Source organism: Corvus kubaryi, unplaced genomic scaffold (assembly GCF_017639235.1).
Source record: "Corvus kubaryi isolate FWS band 111438036 unplaced genomic scaffold, C.kubaryi_AGA036_p1.0 37260, whole genome shotgun sequence".
Lineage (NCBI taxonomy): Eukaryota > Metazoa > Chordata > Aves > Passeriformes > Corvidae > Corvus > Corvus kubaryi.
Window position 1 is genome coordinate 4195793 of NW_024581077.1, and position 22165 is coordinate 4217957.

The window sequence follows — 22165 nt, forward strand, 5'->3', positions numbered from 1 at the left end:
TTAACATGGACATGTTTTGGTGGAAAGAAGGAAGAACTACAGTACAATTAATCCTACTGCTATCATCTAGTGTTCTCATTTGGATACAGAGCAATTCAGAAGGCACAGACTCAAGACACATGAAGGCTCAACCTTCTCCTCACAGACGTGGGTGGGATGAAGGGAGAAAGCACACTCATAGAGGGCATAGACACACATATCTCTCCAGTATCTTTCATTATATATTGGGGAAGGTGAAAGGGAGTGGGGGGGCTGTCCTTAAAAGGCCTAGAATAAACAGATGCAAGACAATCAGGTATTCAGACCAAGAACTTCCCCAATCTTGTGACCTTACAGCTTGGTGAGACACACACTAATGTGAACTTTGGTGCTCATCATTCTCTTCATAATCATCCGGATGGATCAGAGTTGATAGAAAACCTTCTAAGACTTCCCACCTTTGATCTCTTCTTAACAGAAGCTGAGAAATGGTCAGTCCCTGTACAGTATGTTAAGATCAGGTGAAGTTCTAAAGAAGTCCTCTGAGATACATCTTCCCAAGTGAATGAGACAAACTAGAAAGAACCAGGAACATCCTCACTGAGAGAGATTTACCCCTCGAACACTCATTTCACATATTTTCCTACGTGGAAGAGTTACAGGATTGTTAAAGAAGGATTTTTTAATTTTTTTTCCTGGTAGACAACCTGGAAAATAATTAAGATAACTGATCAGCTATTCCTTCCTGAAACTCCTGCACCTCCTCTAGAGAATAAGGGAGTGCTGCCCTAGCAAGACGCAAATGAGACCAATTAGTAAGGAAATTGCAGCCCATTCCTCTGCCTGGCCTCCCCGGTTCTCTCTCTCTCCCGAAGAAAGGGGTATGGGGCAGGTCCTGTCCTTCAGAAGCTCACATTGTCCGGGGCCCTGTGCATAAGGAAGAGCTAGCAAGGCCCCTTTCGGAGAGCAGATACACTGAACAGCCTCTCCCAAGCTCTCCATCGCCACGTCCCCGACCCTACGCCCCCGCCCTCCGGGAATGCCCTACGCTGAAACCCTGAGCTCCTCCGCCTGAGGAGGCTTCCCGTCCCCACGAGGCCGGTGGGATGGGCGGCAGCCCCGCAGCGGGACCCCGCGACAGGCCGGGCAATCCCGCTCCTCGGCGGGACGCTCGGGGAGAGCCCCGGGGCCGCCGTCCCCTCCCGGTACTCACAGTCCAGGTGCTTCTTCTTGGGGCCCATGACCTCGTGGGTCGTGGCCTTGCACACGGTTTTCGAGACGGCCGAGCCGGTCACGCTGTGCTGCGCCGCCGTGATGCGGTCGGTGAGGCTTTGGCCGGACATGGCGGGTTCGCTGGCGGCGCTGGAACCGAGCGCGGCTCCGCTCCCTCCTCAGGGGCCGGGACGGGAGGAGTCGCCGGGGGGATGGAGCTGCGCGGGCTCCTCACGCCGCCGTGCCGCAGGCGGCCCCCGCTCCGCCCTCAGGGACGGACCTGTCACCCGAGCAGGGACCCCTCCTCCTCCTCCTCCTCCCGCCCCCCTCCCCCGGCCGCCGTCCCCTCCCCCTGCGCGCCCGCCCGGCCGGGGACAGGGACACGCACTGGGCGCCGCAGGAAAATGGCGGCGGCCGAGCTCCTCCTCGGGCCTTGCCGGACCTCTCCCGCGTCACGTGACCGCCCGGCGCCCCGCCCCCGTGACACGCCCCGCCCCCTCAGCGCCGCGGGGCGAGGGCAGGGGGCGGGAGCTCTTCCTCAGGTCGGGATCGCTTCCCTCAGGATCCCTTCCCCTTGAGCAGCCTCTCCTGCCCTGGGGTCCCTTCCCCTTGGGCAGCCTCCCCTTCCCCTGGGCAGGCTCCGCTCGGGAGATTCAGTGGGCCCCTGTTCGGGTTCAGCGCCGGGTAAAGTCTCCGTGGAGCGAGTGGGGGGTGTCTCCGCCCCTGAAGGAAGTAATTTAGTATTTCTCAGCCTGGAAAGTTTTTGCAGAAACTCTTTGGTGTCACCTTCGGCTAGGGAAAGCGCAAAGGGAAAAAAAAAGCCTGTTCGCAGGGGTTCGGGGCTGGTTTCTACGATCGGGCTTCTTCTCGGAGTTATTTTTATTTGAAAGCTCGCCAAAAATTTCTCGAATGTACATCACGGCCAGCATAAAAACACTGGTGGTTTTCAGGTCTTTCATGATTAGCCTCCCACTGTTCTGCTACTCAGCCAATGCTTCTCGGACTTAGTAGGTGGCTCTGTCCTTGGCAGCCCGGGATTTTGTACGAAGTTAGTTGGTTTCTGTTCTTAGAAGTTAGAAACTGTTCCTCAAGGTGCCTTCTCTCGGCCTGGTACCTACAGCTGTAGACGTGGTTACCTGTATCCCAGTGGCAGACAGTGAGCAGCAGCTACTTGGCGTCCTTGCCTCCTATCGCCCATTGCCGAAGTGCAACTTCCATTACTCCTTGCAACAGGGCTCTTCTCCTCCTCCCCAAGCCCACAGCAGTGAATAATACAGCAAAACCGCAGGACTCCAGCTGACAAAGTTCTTCCTCTCCCAGAAGTGCCTCCTGAGGAGCTGTCTTGTAAGTGTCCCCCATCCATGAAGCCACTGAAATATTTATTGGGCAACTTAAAGAGAAGCAGTATACAAATAATACTCGGCTCTGTGTGCTTGACAGGATGTGTAAGTAGGATTATCTGTTCATAATGCACAAGGAAAATCGGTGTCAGAGGAAGAACATCTGGTGAAAGTTGAACCCAAATAATGCCATTTGTGTGTGTGTGTATAAGGAATGCTTGCAACATGTAGAACTTGCTTTCTTCATAATGCCAAGCTCTTTGAGGATACTGTTGTATTTGTATTTCTTGGCTCCTTCTGAACTGCTTTAGGAGTCCCAAATATCCATGCTGGGGAAATAAATCACTGATGTATACAGCAGCAGACTCTGGCATGAGACAGCTTCAGCATAAAGCTTCACACCATGAAAACACAGAGGCTGCTCTAGGCTACTGATACAGCAACACACATCGGTATTTTTTATGCTAACTTCAGCTAGGACCTGGATTTCAACACCCCATTTCAAACTGCTTTTGGAGAAATTCTGTGGAACTGGCCTGAGTAAATTAGGCTCCATCAGTTCTTCTCTGATGATGCCCATCACTTTCTCTAGGAACAGTGAAGCTGTACAAACAGAGGCAGCTTGTGACTCTAGGAGTTACTGAGACCAGATTTGGACAAAATATCTCATTCCTGAGGGAACAAAAAGTGACCTCAATCTTAGAGGTCCAAAACCAAAAATAAATGTTGCCTTTTTTTACAGCTCTTCTTGCTCACTGAAAGCTCACAGTTTTACTCCACAGTTAAAAATTCTACTTGTAATGCTTGTTCATTAGCAGAAATGGGTGAGAGAACTGATGGCAAAATATATTTCGATAATTGTTTGTTGCTTTTTAATTGCTTGGGAGATACTTGATACCATTACAGCAAGAAACTGGAAGCACTATGACAGATAATATCTGAGCACCTCCCAAAGATTTGGAAATTGAAATCAAAATATTAATCTCTTTTCCTTTCCAACCTGAAGAAAACAAGTTTGATTAGTTTATAACTCATTTGTTTTTGTTTGCGTGCCTGGGTGTGCTTGAGAATGAAAGGAGAAAGGAGTACATATCTAAAGAGAAACTACTGCAGAGATAGGAGTCCTATATTTAGTGGAGCAGCAAACCTAAACAACATTCTTTTCTCTTGTGAAAAGTTCTTCCAGTATCTGGATATGACTCCTGTGAAAATGCTGTATCTTGCATTCACAAGCTCCCCAAAATTGTCAGTACTTCCCTGGTATTCAGCTATCCTGGAAGGACAAACAAGCTAACAGATCTGTTTCTTCCCATGTGTATTGTATAGTGCTGAAAAGCTTGCCTCAGCATGACCTCTGCAATTTATTATGTATATAATTTTCTTGCAACAGTGTCATTTCCACTCTGTGAGGTGCCTGCCACGCTGTAATGCCTGCAGTCTGCCAGGGTGATTTGGTGTTCCCAGTGCTGCTGGCATCCATGCCCTTCCTCCTTGCTTCATATTACTGTACACTATTAGGAGAGCCACGGGTTGGGGGCACTATTAATCAGAAATAGCTTCAGATTTAAACCAGGTGTTTTGGCTGAATTTCAGGTCTATTAGAAATCAGCCCATCTGAGGCACAAAACTATGAGGAACAAAGGTGAGCACATGCTGATAAACTGTTGCAGTCTCATTACCAAGGATTTGAGGGCATATCTGCTAAAAGCAACAAAAAAACCCCATCAACCATAATTTGGGAAGCTAAGGGGACTAGTGAAGAGAAGTTGAAGAGAGGGATTAAGTTTGAAATGGGGCTGGGCATTGGAACAGCTGAAGGCAATGGCAAGAGGGATGGGGCAAGGAGGCAATGGGTAGGAAAAGCAGAGGCAGCAAAGCCACCTAAGGGAAATAAGGTTGGGAAATGCCCTATCAGTGTTGTATAAATGATTTGAAAACAAGTTACATTCCAGATGTTTCACGAGACCCATTTACAGGATCCCTATGGTTTCATTGCTATTAAGGGTTACAGTATTTTCTCCAGTTTTTCAAGGAAGGTGATTTTGATGTCAGCCCCAGGAATTCGGCATTCATTTGAGTAGACAGAAGATATAGAATAGACTGTAGGAAATAGAAACACCAGCTTCCCAGATGTAGCTCTCTATGCCATTTGTCCATGTCTATGGCCACTTTGTGGTCCATTTCTTGTGCACCTCTGGCAACAGAGAACTCCAGAGCAGCTGCACAGCTAGAACCAGGCCACTCACTGACCATATGCAGCAATCTACAGTTAGTGATGCACTTTTGAGTAGCCTAATTTTGCCCAGCCTAGTAGAGCTCTGCCCGTTTAACTCTGGTGTAATAATTTCAAAACCAATTTCAAAGAGTTTGGAAAAGATTTACCCAATGTTGTTTTTCTGTGACTATTGTAAGAATCCAGTATAAGAATTCAATATAATTTGCATCACCATAGCAACGTCATCAAATAATTTTATAGGCAATAATGAATTTTTTTCCAGCAACACTTCCAAGAAGATAAAGAAACTGGAACAAAGAAAAATTACTGTTAAAATAACACTTCTTAGTGGCACAGTGAAATTAAGTAGTCCAGGAGTGTGGTTCTTGTTACTCATTCATGTTGCCAACAAGACCAGAAGCCAACAGAGGTAGGCAAGGTGGCTACATTGCATGGCTAGGGGAAAAGGAGGCATTTTTAAATGATACCCCTCTTCACTACTCCAAAGGTGCTTGTTCACAGGTTTTCTGCTTCTCTTATACCCAGTTTGTATGAAACGACATTTCTGATCCTTCAGACTTTTAGCACTTAGCTCCTTCCTTTCCTAATGATCATTTTTTCATGTTCATTCCTGTTTCAAATACATCACCCTTATCCACCCAACTATCCATCCTGGGTCTATCCAGAATTTTCCTGCTGAAACAGGAACATTCAGCTCTTGCTGTGCATTTCTCTTGTATCACCTGCTTTTCTTCGAGCTCCATACTGTCCTCACATCTATTCCAAATCTATCTATCTTCAAATCTATTCCAGCTCACTCCTTGCAAAGACAACTTCCTCAAGTCCATAGTGAATCGGAGATGTCTTTCCTGATTCTCTTCCCTCTTTCTGGAAATAGTGGCAGCTTTCATGTTTCTTTTGTTCCTTTTGCATTTCCTCTTTTGTGCCTCTCTCTGTAAGTCAAATATCCAACTTCCTTCCTTCAAACACAGTATTCTAAGCTCGCAGCTTGTGTCACCTTCTCATGCAGCTCCAGTTATCTAGTAATCAATGTCCCTTGCAGTGCTGTTACCTGAAAGGAGGTTGACTTTGTCAAGAAAGAAAGCAGCTGCCCAAAAGCTAACATAATTTTGACATGAGAAATGCATGTAGGAAGGGAGAAAAGTGAGTCAGTACCATTGCACAGGAGGGGAGCAATCAGAACTAATTTTACTCTATTCACTTAGGAGCATGATATCTGGGTAGGAGCTTCCATGCTTCATGTGAGTATCTAAGTAGAGGTGGAAAACAAATATGATGCTTCTGAATCCTGTTGTGTGTTCTAACACCTTTATCTCCTTGTCCTGACATGAAACTTGCACACTGCAAGATTGATGGTGTCATTAATGCTATAAGCAGGATTCCCACCTGGCCAACAAATGCACATAGTAAATGTCTTAGAGTGTGAAAGAGGAAGGAAACAAGCTCCCTTACATTTTGTTCACACTTCCCAGTGGATGTGTCAAGCACTGACACCTCTGAAGAGCAAGAGGCCTGCTGTCCTCTGCGTTTGCCATGCAGTGTCCATTCGCAAATATTCCTAATGCACTCCTGCTGCTGCTCTTTCCTACTGTGGTTTTTCACACATCCTTTCTAGGCAGCAGGCACTCTCACAGTAACTCACTCAGATACTGAACAAGGAAAAGCAAACCTTATAACACAGCCTCACCAGCATGGTAAGTGCACCTATATACTTTCCCAAAATTTCTGGAGACCATCTATCATACAGGAAAATAAGTGGTCCCATCCCTGCTAGTGACACTTGTCCTCATCCCTTCCCCCCTAGTTTGATGTCGAAAACCTAGGGCCTTGCTGCCAAATGCTTGTCCCCATCATTGCAGGCTGGCAGTGTTTGTGAGACTTGGCAGGAAACAGCATTTGATAAGAATCCTTCTCTGGGCACCTCTGAGAGGGCGCTGTCATTCATTTCACTCCCCTGCCAGTTCACAAACACCAAGCCAGCAGGGCAAGTGCAGGAGGAACTGCATTCCTTTTGGGCTCCTGTAACTTGGAAGCAGCCCCTATCATTTTCAGTCACCTTTGAGCCAAAAGCAAGCTGAACACACTTCAGCCCCAAAGGAATATTTTTAAGGAAAGTTATAAGCAAACAAACAGGCAGGGTATCAATGGAACAGCCACTTCAGCCTGCTGCCAAGCTAAAATTGGTACTTATGCTCACACTCTTGCACACACATGCGTGCAGCAGAGCTTAATCAATTCCCTCATTAATATTGAGGCTCATGTGCTCATGCTCTGTGTCTGGGAAAGCTTTACACCCACATGAATTTTGATGTGGAGCTGAAACAAAAATGTTGATGCTGGCAATGCCAACTATAGAGAGTAAATAGCTGGGGCCTGCCAATGCTGACTTGAATGGGGCTTCTCACCCAGAAGAAAACCTACATGTGAAAAGTATTCTCATGATCAGGTCTGTGCAGTAAAAGTAAATCTTGGTTTCCTTCCTCAAACAAATAAATCCATTTATGCCAATGAGTTGGTTTCAAGCCTTGTATGGGTAGGTCCTATTCCCTGGTCTTTATGTGAGATCTGAATCTTGCCCACTGGAGTGAGTCAGGCTATCGGTGTTTGGCTCTGTGCTTCAGGGGTCAGTGACTGCATTTACATGTGGGCAGACTTCATGCTGATTAAATCAAACTAGTGCACTGAAAAGAACATTAACTAAATGCCTCCTAACATTCTGATGGTGTATAAGCTATTCTGAATCTTAAAACCCATAGAGGATTTGTCCTAATTCATTCTACTACACACAAGTATATAAATGAGTGCTTTCTGTTTAGTAAAATTGAGGAAATGAATAAAAAAATTAATGGGAATTTAAAATTGCTTTCTTTTTCAGGATCTGAGAAGCAAAGAATTGCGAGTAATATTGGAATGAATGTTCTCACCTTCCCTGTCACCCTGTGTTTCCTAGTTTTATTTCTTAGAACTCAAAAAAGCAATACTTTCTTAGTAGCAGTGGTGCAGCAGGTTTGTCTTGATAATGTACTTCAGCCACGAGCCTTGTCTAGAAGTGATTGGATTACATTTTGCTTGTCTTCTCCACCAAAACCAGGGAGAGATGCAGGCCAGATGTGAATGTCAGGGCCACAGCACTCCCTTCACAACTCTGTGTCGGGCACTCACCTTTCTGACAGCTCAATGGCCTTGAGGAGATCCCACAGTGGAGGGCCAAATGCAGGAGAACATGTACTCACAGTTCTAACTCAGGTTGTGCTTTCTCCACAACTCCCCACTGCTTGTGGGTAGTGTTGAGGTGCCAGAGAGGGGATAAGATGATATGCTGGGAACAAGGGAATTGCTAGCACTGCACTAGTGGAGTGGGAGGGTGGCTACAAGAAGGCTAAAATTTCCTTGGTAGCCTCCCAATAAATCCGTATCGGTTTAAAGCTACAAGTGAATCTGGCAACAAACTTCTGTGACTTTAGATCATAAGTCACCCGCTGTGTTGAAAGCTGTTTGATGTGGCTCTCTCCAGTCGCAACTGGCTGCAGGCCAACAAATTCACTTTCTATGGATCGCAAAATCACCACAGTTTTTACTGGTCACTTTTTTTCTGAAGCCAGGAGCAAAGAGTAGTAGAGGATTTGTGTATTTAATGCATCCACCTACCCAGTTCTTCTATTTGGACCACTTCTATGTGCTTTCAGTAATCAGTTAAGCCTGCTGTTGCCTTTCATACAGCATCCCTTTTCAATGGAAATCCAGACATGTTGGCAGTGCTTGCTACTAGAGGAATAAAGAAGGAATAATGATCCAAAAGAAAAGTATTGTAGTCTCTCAAATTGCACTGGGATATTCTCAAGTCCAACAGTAGCCCTGCATGTGTTGGTATTCATTTCTAACATTCTTCAAGAGAGCCTGTTCATTCCTGAAGACTTTATGCATTGCAACAGCCGCTGAAACTTAGGAAGAACTACAAAAGCAAGATACTGATGAACATTCTGCGCACCTGTGTTTTTTAAGCCTTACAACCAAAAATCCAGCGAATTACAAAGAGCAAAAATGGGTATCAGATGCATTGAACTTACTCAGATTAGATAACGCAGTTGGAAGAAAGAGAAGATAAGTATTTTATGCAACATCTTGTTGACCTGTAAGATCAGATAACTAAAAGAATATTTTACTAAGAACAGTTGTAAAGAAAGCAGTAGTGTAGGCAGGTAAAACCACAGATCAAATACTTTGCAGGTCCATATTTCATCACAAGGCAGTACGCTTTCAGATGCCAAATTCTGTTCCTGTTGAATCTATGGCAAAATGCCCACCAACTTCAAACAGAATAGGTTTTGTCCCTCTAAGCTATGAGTATGGCCAGCAATACTAATGCAGAAGAGAAATAAATTGTGTAGGTGAAGAGTAGGGAGTTGGTGCTGAAAATTTAGTGCCTGCCTGATCTTAATCCTTTAATTTTCAAATTAACAAACCCCTTTTACTCTTAAAACATTATATCAATCATTGGTTTTTTTGGTCCACAGTATTTTACGGTCCATTGGCTGAAGTGATTAATGCTAATAAACTTTTATTTAGTAAGTAGTTTTTTAAATAGTTAACCCAAGTTTTCAGAAGCATTAGAAACATTCTTTTAAAACCAGAACTTCTTGGAATTGCAGCAAGTTTTGTTCAATTAAGATCTTTAAACCTTCTCATTGGTATTCTCTTTTTACCTCCTCCTCTGTTCCATGACATTCCCTTTAGCGAAGTTTATCCAAATCTATATTCTTAAACCTTATCCTGAAAGTGGCTAAGTCCTTCTATTTGTTTGACAGCTCTCATCATTATAGCAGGTATCTGTGCATGGATGTGAAAATGAATAGCATAAAACAAACTACTGAACTTTTTTTGCATTAAAGTAATTTTGCATCAAAACAAATGAAATTGCCAGCAGTGTATCTGTAGTATTTTAAAATCAGATAAAAATAGGATTGCTGTATTCTTTAATTAGCATAGCTGAAACTTAGCCAATTCGGCTTCGGACACAGCAGGAGACATACTGTTTGTCCTGATTTTGTGGGGAATGAAAAAATGTGATACTTGGCACATGAACTAACTGTGCTAACTTAAAATGTTACCAAAACATATTCCACTAAATCAAATATGGTGTCTTACCAGAGATTAGCCTACATATTTTAACAGAATGGAAGGGCACAGTTTTAAAGTTGTGGGTTACTGAAAGAAACAAAATCTAGAGAAAGTGATTATCAGTGACATGAAAACTTTGAAGAAAACTACTTGCATGCTGAAATCAGTGAGGTCCTTTGGCCTGGTGTTCTTACTTGCAGAGAGTAACATCATCTCCTATGAACAGTTCTGTTCATTTGGAAATCCAGTCTTTTATGGCAAATGAAATCTCAAGGTGTTTCAACTGGAGTGAACATTTTCCATTGTCAAGATGTTAAAATCCACCACTTTTTAATTTCTATGTGCCCGTCTGCGTAAAATGCATAAAATGGGTTATGATGAGGTTAGAGGTATAATATTCTGATGGGGATAAATTCTTTATTAGACAGAAACAAACATCAGCTGAGTAAACATCATTAGTGCTTACAAAATCCAGACTAGATGTAGTACCTGACTGTGTATGATGGAATTTTAGTATCCTAGTAAGCAGATACATTCTTGTAGAAATTTTAGGGCAGAATTCTGTCATTCTCAGATGCACATCCTTAAGCAAAGAAACTCTCAGGAAAAACTTATGAAGAGCCCAATTAGAAAACCTCTGATGAAATCAGATGCGGCTTTCAAAACAGTCCTGTTAGAGAAAGGTAAAACTGATTTTTCCTGAGGCAGTGAGGACTGAATCCAGAGGAATTCCTTGAGGAGGGACATTGCTACCCTCCCTGCAAAGCTCTACTGTTTTAAATTGCACTTTAAATTCCTACTAGTAAGGTGAGAGGGATATTCATTAAATTAGTTCATGTGGCAACTGCTCTCCCCATTCACTTTTCAGTAGACAGCCCAGCTCAACTTGGGAATAACACTGGCCCTTGTATGAGAGGGCTATGTGCAGACAGATACCAAATTTACTTTTAGTGGCCTTCTGTCTTTAGAATTTTTTTTTTCTTCAAGAGTTTTGTTATGAAGACTGCCTCATTCCAAGGTATAACATTTCATGGTTTTGGAAGAAACAGCTACCTGGAGAACTTTTCTAAATTGCCTCACAGACCACATCCTTTGGTGTTTCTCTAATCCAGACCATTTTGTTTCCTAGAAAGTACAGCTCATCCATTCAGAGGACTGAGTTTCCCTTGCACAGATGGTTTGCCTCTTAAGAAACTTCCCTTCAGAAACCACAGTATAACATGAGCACCCTTAGGCAATAGTTCCCAAAACTGGGGTTCTGACCATTCATGAGGTTGTAGTAGTCCTGAGCAAGGTTGTGATTATAGCCAAAATTAAGTTAGATAGTCCCAGGGCTGTGAGCCAGTCTGAAGGGGAGCTTGCAATGAGAAGAGGAGTTACTCAAAAGACAACTGGAACCAAAGATTAAAGGGTGAGGCAGAAATCTTGTGTTTCCCCAAGTCAGGGCCACTGATTCACTTTGCATCACACTCCAAAGAGCTGTGACCTCTTTGGGTGAGGCACGATTTTGGGCATCATTCCTCAAAGATCCTCAGATCTCTTTTCTACACCGAACCCATACTCCTTTGGTAGGAGGAGGTAGGATGACTCAGTCACTCCTCAGGCTCTCTGTCACTTCTCTCTGATACAAACTCTCAGGAAAAGCAGAATGCATCCATGTTCTTTGGTAAACAAAGGGATCTGTGGGAGCATTTGTCCCCTTAGAGACTTAGAGACATTGCATGGGTAGATGGAGCAGAGTTGAAAACAAAGACCTAATTCCAGTGCTCTTGCAAAAACATCTGGCCAGCACTGTCTCTTAAAAAAACAGACTGGAGGAATGTAAACATATGTTTGGCCCATGAAGGAGTCGTTACATAAATGTTAATTATGAAGAGGATTTCCCATGAGTACAGGCGCTTTTGACAGAACTTTGATCCCATGCAGGACACAAGTCTCAGGAGTCACATGCTCTGCCTTAGAGATGTGCTGACGATTCTGAGCCTTAAGAAGCAGCAAGGGCATTTGCTGTAGCACAGGAACAGAACAAGCTTTGATGATTGAAAGTGAAGTTTGCACAGCATCATGTTGAAGCAACTCTGTGTAATTAAACAGTTCCACTGGTCAGAACACGCAAATATCTAGCTATGATCCAAAAATGGTGAGGCATCTTCCCTTAGGTCACTTAAAGAGGATATCTGAGCACTGTCATATCATTTGGCATAGCAAGGGCTATGGAGCCATTATATTTTTGCTGTTATGGGACTGAGATTCTTCTCTTTGCTTTCAACATTTTGAGTTGTTAGGCTCTGACTTCCATGCCTTTTTTCTCCACAGTCAGGAGGGATTCGAGTTAAACTGACCTTTCCAAAGGGATGCTGAGATTCTCACATGGCTAACATGACTCCAGGCTTCCACAAAGATCACAAGAACAGGGGACAACCTTAGGCTTTCTTTGCTGTGAATAGTGCCATTTAGAGAAGAGAGTGATTAACCATGTCCAAAGTGAAGCCTGTCCTCAAACCACTGGGGTGAAGGCACCAGAGGAGCAGTTCAATAATCACTCCGTTTGCTTAAACAGACACTGTGGGCCTCCTCTTCTTCTCCCACTATGGCCACCCCTTCCTCCTGCACCACCCTTGTTCATGCAGCGCTTGTGCAGCTGGGTGATGAATCTGAGCAGGGAACTTGCCTGGCTGAAAAATATGGCTGGTATTTATCAGGCCTTTTTTGCAGTGTTACTTTTTCAGTTGGATCAGAGTTCCCTGTTCCAATTTGTGATGTGGCTCCAAAGTCTGTCAGCAGAGTAAAGGCAATGAGAGGTGGGAATGTTCAGAGTGGGAGTTCAGGGATATGAAAACCATAGGTCTTTGGTGTCCAGTGAATGAATATTGAACCATGCTTTTGGACTGATACCTTCTGTCTGCCTTGCCTGTTAAACTCTTACTGCGTGTGGTGCTCTATAAATAATGTCTTTTGAAACTATGGCAAGCCTATTTTAAAAGAGAAACACAGTTACTGAATTTCCACTGTGATTTATCTGCCAGCCCTCCTCCCTCCCCAGTGGCTAAACATCTCACTTACATATTTCACAAATGTGAAACAGAATACTCCACTGCTTTTTCTTCCATTCTTAAATGAAATTGTGAGAATTCAGCCTTTCAAAATGCCTAAGAAAGGCAGCAGGACTTCTGCTCAGGAAGAAAGAGAGTGATCTAGATTTAAGGCTTTAGGGGGTTTCAAACAGCGAGAAAGAGTTGAAACATTTAAAAGACATGATTCCTAAGCAACCTTTTTGTTGAAGAAGTGTTTTATATATCAGAATATCTGACCATCTATAAGGGGTTTCACAGGAGTTCTATACTGGCACTGGAGAGAGTTTGTAGTCAAAAGGTAAATGAACACTTTGACTTAGTTAAGTTATTAATGCTGAAAATAACATTTTTATTCCAAGCAGTAAAACATGAGTTACAATTCTGAAGATGATACAGTTCAAAGCATATTTATTTGCAGTAAAAATCTGTCTCTAAAGGAGGAAATAGTGGTTTGTTCATAATATTGGCTCTGAAATATACTCAGCAGTGTCAGAGGGCCAGCTTTTCCAAGAAGATGATTCTGTGAGTGCCATTGGTACCCAAAGAGTAGGTGATATATTATGCATCCTTGATCTATGGCTTCTAGCTACATTACCTGTTCTCCTACTGATGTAATAGCAAGGAGTCAAAACCTCAGCTGTATTTAATATTGACTCATAAGCTTTTGTCACAGGCGAGCATGATTTCCTGATGTCTTTGACACCCAGGAAAGAAGGATGACTGAGAGACCTATAAATCTCAAAGTCCTGTTTTAGACAGAGTGAAGGAGAGAATATTATGACAACGTAGCATTTACATGGTCAAAGTACTACAGTTGTAATAACATCTCAAATACCCTCATAAAGCTAAGGAGTAAACACTATTATCTCCATACAGAAGCTTGCCAAAGGTGATATACCCTGGAATTTATTTTAAGTAAGTTTAAGCTCTTCAGTTTCCCTCTGGAAACTAATAAGCCATGGAGAAGCAAACTTGTAGCAGAAGTAAGAAGAGATACTGGGTCTTGCTGGGATTCAAGCCCATGCCACCTCACAACTATCCGAATTTCCTGTCCGAGAGGTAGCTGGAAGCTATATTAAAAGCTGGAGTTTATTAAGTTGTGTCTGCACAGTTGTCTGGAATTTGTCTCCTGCAAATTGTCCTTCATTTGGTGTGTCCTTGAAAAGAAGTAATCTTTGTTTCCACTTCTGATGATAAACCACAAGTTAAAAGAAGCAGGTTTTTCCTTGAATGCCAACCAGCTATTATTATACAATTTGTTATCAGATCAAAGCAAACATGACCTTAGCCCTTGGACAGCACATCATAGCGCCATACCTTTCACATGGGAGGAGGAAGGGGGAGGAGAATACATATCCTGCTTTGCTCTCCAGATGTGACTGCAGGTACTTTAAACCACAACTGTGGAAGTGGCTCTTTGACTTTCATACTGATGGGGGGGTCTCCCCTCCTCAGCCTATTTCTGGGTGCTGCTCTCCATGTAGCCCAAAAGCAACTGATCCACAGCCTTGCTGTCTAATGACTCAAAAAAATGTGAGGACAGATAGAAGCCATATCCATTTCTGAAGTCACTTGCTCAGCAAATTAGTGCAGATTGATGCAGCCTTTATACCTTAGCAATAGTCCTTGCTGCCCCTGAGGGTTCATGTTGTGACAGGTGCCCTTCCCTCAACCTGCTCCTTCCTGTGCTTGCGAGACACAGACAGACCAGAGCTCAAACTCGTCACCTGTAGGAAGCCTTTGCCAAGAACAGAGGATACTTTGCCGAGCTGATAGCTCTGTTGTTAATATTTTTAATTCTTTGCATTTTACATTAGAGCCCAGCTTCTGAAATTGAGTAGTTATGTGAGAAATTCAACTTCTGTTTATTTCTTTGGAAGGTTTCTAGTGTTCAGGTTTGCAAAGAAAGTACTTCTGAATTCAGGGCTCAGAAATTAGGTGCAAGGGGAACCCCTCTCCATAATTGCTACCTACAGGAAATGGTGAGATTTTTAAGCAAATTTCATGTTAATGAAATATGAGTCATGCTTTTTAAGATGTGGGATGCTGATAGTGCCTCTTTTAATGTCCTTTCCATAGTTCCACAGACTCTTTCACATCTGGTCATAGACCCCAGTGCACAGTTTGTATTGTTTAATAGTAGTACAACAGGTATCCTGATACCTGCTTACGTCTCAGAAGTCATGTCAGATAGGCACTGCTTGCACCTCCACAATTAGTTATTTTCCTTCCAAGTAAAGGAAGAGCTTTAGGCCAATGCAGATCACACATCTCAGACATGGTGGCTTTTCCCCACTTTTCTCAATACAGAGTTCTCATTAGCATTAAAAGTGAGCTCAGTACACAGCACCCTTGTTCTTAAAATGATTCTTGCTGTAAGGCTTCAGCTCAGCATCACTTTGGCTCTCCTTTCCACATGCTGTTCACACTTTTTGTTATAGCATTTTGAGCAATTACAGATACATTACAGACTAATTTATCCCTCACAATCACTCTCAGAGCCATGCAAAGGTGTTTTATTACCCTTCCTTTACTGACAGAGAAAGCAAGACATGGAGATTAAAAGCAATAGTCTCTCCTTTGTTTTTGTTCTTGGAAAAGAGCCAAATTTATTAAATTCTGGCTGAAGATGGGAGAGGAAAGTCAAGATGTGGGGACTGGTCTGGGACAAACTCCTCCCATTCCTTGAAGCCTGTTAAAAACAGTTCTGCCACAACCTTTGAAGATTAGGTCTCTGGGAGGTCCTGGAGATGACAAAAAGATGTAAGAGGGAACTTTGTGATGATATAAATTTTCCATCAGTCTGAGTTGAAGGTTGCAGTTTGTCACTGCAGAGACACAGTTTATAAGGAGCCTGTATTTAGAAGAGCAGTGAGGTGGCTGTGAGAAGTGACAGGGCTTCAGAGTTCACTGAACTGAAGTGGACCTTGAGAGAAGGAGTTGCTGTTAAAGAATTGGGAACAAACACCAAGAAAAGCAGGATGGTGGGAGGTTTGCTGTGACACCAGTGAGCCCTCCCTGCTTCTGCTGCAGCTGAATTGTTCCTGGCTTGCAGAGGGAAAGGCCAATCCATTAGGAAAGAGAAGATTGCACTGATTCAATCAAGCAGAATTTGGAATGCATTTGCAGTAACTCCCAGTGAACAAGTTATTCTATCCAGGTATGGTGGGGGCCAAAACAGGGCCTCTAACTTATATCCTATTGGGAATGTCAGAGTGATAGAGAAGTATCATCCCCCCCCCCTTAGGGCAATGCATTCCTTTTGGGATCTGGATAGGATTCCCCAAGAGAATTATGAATTCTGTGTTAGATGAAGAACTCCTATACTTAAAAGACCAACTGAATAAGTGTCTAACTGATACATGGTAAAAATTTTGTGTTCTTGCACTTAAATTTATGTCACAAACTGGTCTTTCTCCATCCAGCTGTCTGTCTCAGTAAGGGCTCCGATTTCTGGAAAAGGTAGGAGATGCCTCTATACATCTATTTCAGACTCAGTTGACCTACCACTGTCATTCCAAAGGAGCAGAGAGAAATATATAGTTCCTCTGAACTCTGTAATTCTGTAAATTTGTTTGGGATTTAGAAAACAGGGTGATATATATGTTCTAAATGTCAATGACAAGATAGATAGGTGTTCCCTCCTTAACCTACCATTTTCTTTTAAAGTGTCCCTGTTTACTGTCTCATCTTGTTTCTTGTGTTCAGACTTGCAAAATAAAACCTGCTGGCATATACAGCACAGACAGCCCTGATCCCAGCCATGATTCCTGACTTTTCAGAACTCCCAGAACTTCACTGGTAATAGTGTCAAGCTCTGTTGAAAACTCATGCAAGGAGAGTCCAAACATCATTAGTGTAGATCTATGCCTTCACTTCCTATATCCAGGACAGTCATTAGCCCAAATGTTCTGTCCTGAGAGTGATATTTCTTCTTGTCTTCCTGTTTTCTTCACTGATTTTATTTAGCTTGGTATCCAGTCATTCAGTTTATATTCTGATCTAATCTCTCTGATCACTGTGGACAAAAAGTGGAACAATCCCACTCCAGCAGTGCATTTTTTTTACAGTAAGTGTGGTGAGGCACTGGCACAGGTTGCCCAGAGAGGTTGTGGATGCCCCATCTCTGGAAGTGTTCAAGGCCAGGTTGGATGGGGCTTTTAGCAACCTGGTCTAGTGGGAGATGCCTCTGCCCATGGACTAGAGGTTCTTCAAAGGTCCCTTCCAACACAAACCATACTATTATTCTATGGTTCTATTACAGAAATATGTTCGTAGAGAAGCTCATAAACAGAATTATGCCTTTTCTGCAAGATGAGGGTTATCACACATTTAGATAAGGCTTGGCAAGCTGTGTTCTCTCTTTCTGCTCCCACAGAATCTCTTCCGGCAGCTGCATTTTTCCCTTCACCTTTTATTTACCTTTGTTCCAACTAAGACTGCACCACAGTGTTGGACCTCCTCACCTACCTCCTTTTGGCCTTGGCCAAGCCATCCAGTTGTGTTAACAGGAGGGTTGAGCTTCAGTGATCCCCAAAATTATGAGGATTTTTCTTTTGTCCTTCTGCCCCTGGACAGAAAAACACTGCTGTTCCAGCAGTTTACTAGAGTGTTAGAGCTGTTGGGAGTCCTCTGCTCTTTGTCCCTCTGCAGTTCCTTACTTTTAATTTTTTAAACATTTGTTGCCATCTCTTTCCAACTTTTCAGTCACTGTTCCCTGTAGTCCTTTGCCTTCTCCTTTTGTCTGCCTCCTTTCTTTTTTCATCCCTTCTTAGTTTCTGAGGGAGTGCTTTGATGGTGTTTCAGACATGGTCTGGTCTCCGTCCCTAAGACACAGGGACAAAAGGGACAGTGGCCAAATCATTAAATGAAGACCCATCTCCTGTTGTTTGTCTCACACATGGCCTCTTCTAGCTTCACCTCATGGCCGATGCTCTTGCACTGAAAGGACAGTGGCCTAAAGAGTTTGTCTGTTCGGGGTCACATAGGAAGGCCTTGGGGAGCTGTCAGGCCTTGTGTGATTTAGGCTGAATAGTCAGTGTAGAACAGTTCCCTTGCTGGCAGCACAACAATATGAAGCTTTTGTGGAATGCAGGGAGGGAATAAAGACAATGCTCAAATAAAAATCAGAGGTGTGGATGACATGAAGATATTTTCTTCGTCTCTGCAATGCATTCACAGCTTCATTCTTCTCCACCTCTCTCCCCACCAAGGCCATACTGTCTGTCCAGTGCAGTGGGATGCTTCTGCTGACACACATGGAATGGCGATGATGTAGTGATAGTGGAACTTCCAACTTCTTACACAACTCTGCATGTTAATGTGTAGAGATGCTTTCTCTGCATATTTAAATGCACAGCACTTAAACCAAACTACGGACTCTCTTTACATCCCTTATACAAGCACATATGCCCCCTTTTTCTGAGTCAGACTTTCAGACAGCACATTCTTGCTGCCTTGTGCTTGCTCTTCATGTCACACTGGCCATCCCAGTGGATTTGTGGCTGCTGTGCATCGCTGGAATAGGGCAGCCAACATGCACTGGGGAGAGAACCTGAGCAGCTGAGAGGAAGAGAATTTACTTTTACAGAATCATAGAGTCATTAAAGTGGGAAAAGTCAATGAGTCCACCCATTAACCCAGCACTGCCAAGTCCAACACTAAGCCATGTCCACAAGTGCCACATCTATATGTCTTTTTAACCCTTTAGATATATTAAAAAAAAAAAAAATCCTAATATCCAATCTAAACCTTCCCTGGCACAACTTGAGGCCACATCCTCTTGTCACTTGCTACCTTGGGAGAAGGGACCCACCCCCACCTCACTGTAACCTCCTTTCAGGCAGTTGTAGAGAGTGATAAGGTTTCCTTTATGGTATTTTCTACATGCAGTTCTCCATGTGAAACAGCTATATGTAGCTGTAATGGGCTGGTATTGTGCCATTTACAGAGCTGTTTAAACAAAAGCCCACCAACCTAAAACACTTAATTCTGGCTGCAATTAAATTTGATATCTACCTGCAGTCACTGTTGGAATCCTATGGCTTTTCCAGTGACTGATGAGGTGCCCAAGATGAGCTATTCCCTGGGTCGTATAACCCACACACTGCTATTGATCTTGTTAGCATAGATTTTGGTGAGTGCAGTTGAATATGCTGCTTTGAGATCTCCAAAATGCTTTTTTCAATGGATGTTAATCCTGAGCTACCAAAAAACCCACAGGTACAGGAAAGGCAGATCATGTTCTGCAAATCATGCACTGGGATCTAGCCAAGTACAAAAGAAACAAAACAAGAGCCACAGCCAGGCCTTTGAAGGTAAAATGTGTGAAACATTTGCTTCTGTTAAAAATACTCTGACTGCTTCTTTTGTGTGTCAGTCTTCCTGCAAAATCATTTGCCTCTATGGGCTTTTTTCCCCCCAACTTTGGATACAAAATACACACTCTGGATGGCTGCCAAAATGGTGAGGCAGCTTCCCTTAGGTCACTTAAAGGGGACATCTGAGCATTATCGGTTGGATTTTGTCATGCAGTGAGGGGAATATAAGATTTTTCTGCTTCCCTAACGATACAGCCTCTTGCAATACTTCAAGCAAACTGTGTTTTCATAGCTTGTTTTCAGAAGGAGCTGTATTATGAGCTAGCCAGAAAACTAAAGCCAAGCTGGTTATCTCATACAGCTTGCAACACTGTTCAGAAGCCAGTTCCCTTGTGGCTAAGATTTTCCAAAGATACGGATGACTTGAATGCACTAACATCTTTAACATCTGAGTGGCCTCCACAAAATATCTCAGAAAGTCTGTTTTTGGAAAAACTTTGCTCCTCTTCTGTGAAACTGAGCCTTTCTCAGTTGTCACAGGTTAAATGGGCAGTAACAAAAATCACAGACACTTTTAAAATCTTGGCTAAGTTATTCTTTGACCTTATACTTACTATGGATGTTTTAAAACACCCTGCAAACTTGTTTGTATTATTAGAATCTACCAGCATTAATCCTGAAGTCTCCTCAGACATGTCTTATTTAGATGTGGATTTAAGCAAGCAAACAAGAACCTATTTAATATGGAAATTGGGAGCACTTCAGCAGAATTATCAACGCTGACTTAGGTTATTTCCTGAGGTAAACATGAGTAGTATCTTCCCTCTCCCATTAACTTTCTAGGTCCTCAATAAAACATTATAGAGAATTAGTTTCTTCTCTGTTGCTGGTTTGAACAGGAAACATTTAGTGCGGGTGAATAGTAAGTATTTTCCATATGCAAATTTGCTCATTTGCTGCCCTTTACTTCTTGTTAAGGGAAAGGGTCATTTATTCTGCTTAAAGCTTTCCCTCAGAGCTATTCAAATTAACAAGATGCTAAGTGTTTTACTGAGGAGGGTCTGTAATTTCCTCAGCTGGTACAGCTGGAAAATCGACATTTATTTATTCTGTGCTCAGAAATTACTGGGACAGAGGCATACATTTGCTATGTAAAATACATTGTTAGTTCCTCAGCATGTATCATGATGCTGGGTCAGAGTTAAGAAGGTTAATGAAATATTTAAAGTGAATTTTTGCATAGCATTTTTTTTACTACTGCAATGGATAAACCACAAAGCTAAGAGCATGTTTATGTAAGGTATTTAATCAGGTGTTTTCATCCTATAGAATGTATAGAGGCTATTATCAAGATGTTCTTACAACACTTGAACGAGATTAAGCTCTTTATAAATACTCTTTTAAAGGCAAATTTGAAATTTGCTTCTAAGGTTGTATTGCTGGAGTAATGAGCAGCAGAGCTGATGTCCCTTTGACCTCACTTTAATTTATACTATTATTGAGGCCAAACTGGCTGTAGTTGCGTTTGGGCTTGAGATTTTTAGAGGACATGCACCTGTGTCACCCCTGTCAGTCCAAAATTCAGTGGAGCTCAAGGGCTCTGAGTATGTTGTGTATAACAAAGACAGTATTTCTGACTAGGTCCCCTGGTCCGAGACATCCAGACAAAGGCATTATGTAATGATGAGTTTTGTCTCCATTTCCTTGCAGAACTCCTCGAGCAATGGAATTTCTTGAATGTCATCAAAAGAAGTCAGACCCAGATGTGGACTCTTCCTGCTTGATATGCCAGCAGTGAAGCTAGCTTTCTGTAGTTGCCCATGCTGCAGTGAGAGAAGGATTAAAAACTAAGGTATTTGAACACTGTGAAACTACACACAAATAAAGAAGTGGATATATTCAAAAGGGCTCTTTGCAAATAAACAACAAAAAAAGCCACCACTTTGACACGGCCAGGCTTGAACACGACAAGATCAAATAATAGCTGTACCTGCTGGAGCTGGAACCAAAACAAACTGGTCCACTTCATTTTCTACTTCACAAACAAGGAGTTTGGTTGATAAAAATGCTCTTAAGCCTTTTTAGCTCCGTGGTAGATACAAATTGCTCCAAAGTGGCTTTAGAGGAGCAGGCTGTACTGGTGGAGCATGGTGGCAGTTTGACTTTTTTCTAGGCAGTGGGTTTGGCGCCTGCTGAACCGGTCATAGAAGCATGGAATCATAGAATGCGTGGGAAGGGACCTTTGAAGATCATCTCGTTCCAACCTCCCTGCCATGAGCAGGGGCATCTTCCACTAGATCAAGTTGCTCAGAGTCCCATCCAGCCAGTCCCTTGAATGTTTCTAGGGATGGGGAATCTACCACTTCTCTGTGCCAGTGTCGCACCACCCTCACAGTAAAGAATTTCTTCCTAATATCTAATCTAAACCTGCCCTACTTCAGTTTAAAGCCATTTCTTCTTGTGCTGCACTACATGCCCTTGTCAAAAGTCTCTCTCAATGTTTCTCATAAGCTCCTTTTCACTGGAAGGCTGCAATGTCTTTTTGAAGCCTTGTCTTCTCCAGGCTAAAAAACCTCTTCTCTCAGCCTTTCCTCACAGGATATGTACTCCAGCCCTCTGATCACTTTTGTGGCCCTTCTCTTGACCCGCTCCAACAGGTCCATGCCTTTCCTCCGCTGATGACTCCAGGGCTGGATGCAGTATTCCAGGTATGGTCTTAACAGAGTGGAGTATAGATATTGTACTAGTTTGAAAACAAACCAGTGGGAGGCACTAAGTCAGAATAACAATTTAATGGAAATTAAAGAAAAGGGGAAAAAAAAGGTAAAAGAAAACACTGTCAAACTGACAGAGTCAAGGTACAACCTGACACCCTGTTAGGCAGGG

General features: G+C 43.0%; 1 protein-coding gene and 1 long non-coding RNA gene across 12 annotated transcripts in view; one reads left to right on the forward strand and one right to left on the reverse strand.

The window, feature by feature from the left end:
* Positions 1–1499, reverse strand: part of PICALM (phosphatidylinositol binding clathrin assembly protein) — a 66573-nt gene extending 65074 nt beyond the window's left edge. For 5 of the 11 annotated variants that reach the window (XM_042024129.1, XM_042024128.1, XM_042024125.1 and 2 more), the window contains exon 1: positions 1193–1498. In XM_042024129.1, coding sequence (XP_041880063.1) covers positions 1193–1322 — 130 coding nt within the window. In that variant the 5' untranslated portion in view covers positions 1323–1498. Of the gene's footprint in view, positions 1–1192 lie in introns of all 11 variants that reach the window. The other 6 variants (XM_042024124.1, XM_042024123.1, XM_042024131.1 and 3 more) reach the window with 5 other exon arrangements.
* A 56-nt stretch (positions 1500–1555) lies between these two features.
* On the forward strand, positions 1556–21982 carry LOC121662683. The gene is made up of 3 exons (XR_006015376.1): positions 1556–2535; positions 20990–21131; positions 21878–21982. It is a non-coding gene; the product is annotated as an uncharacterized LOC121662683 (long non-coding RNA).
* Positions 21983–22165: the final 183 nt, after the last annotated feature.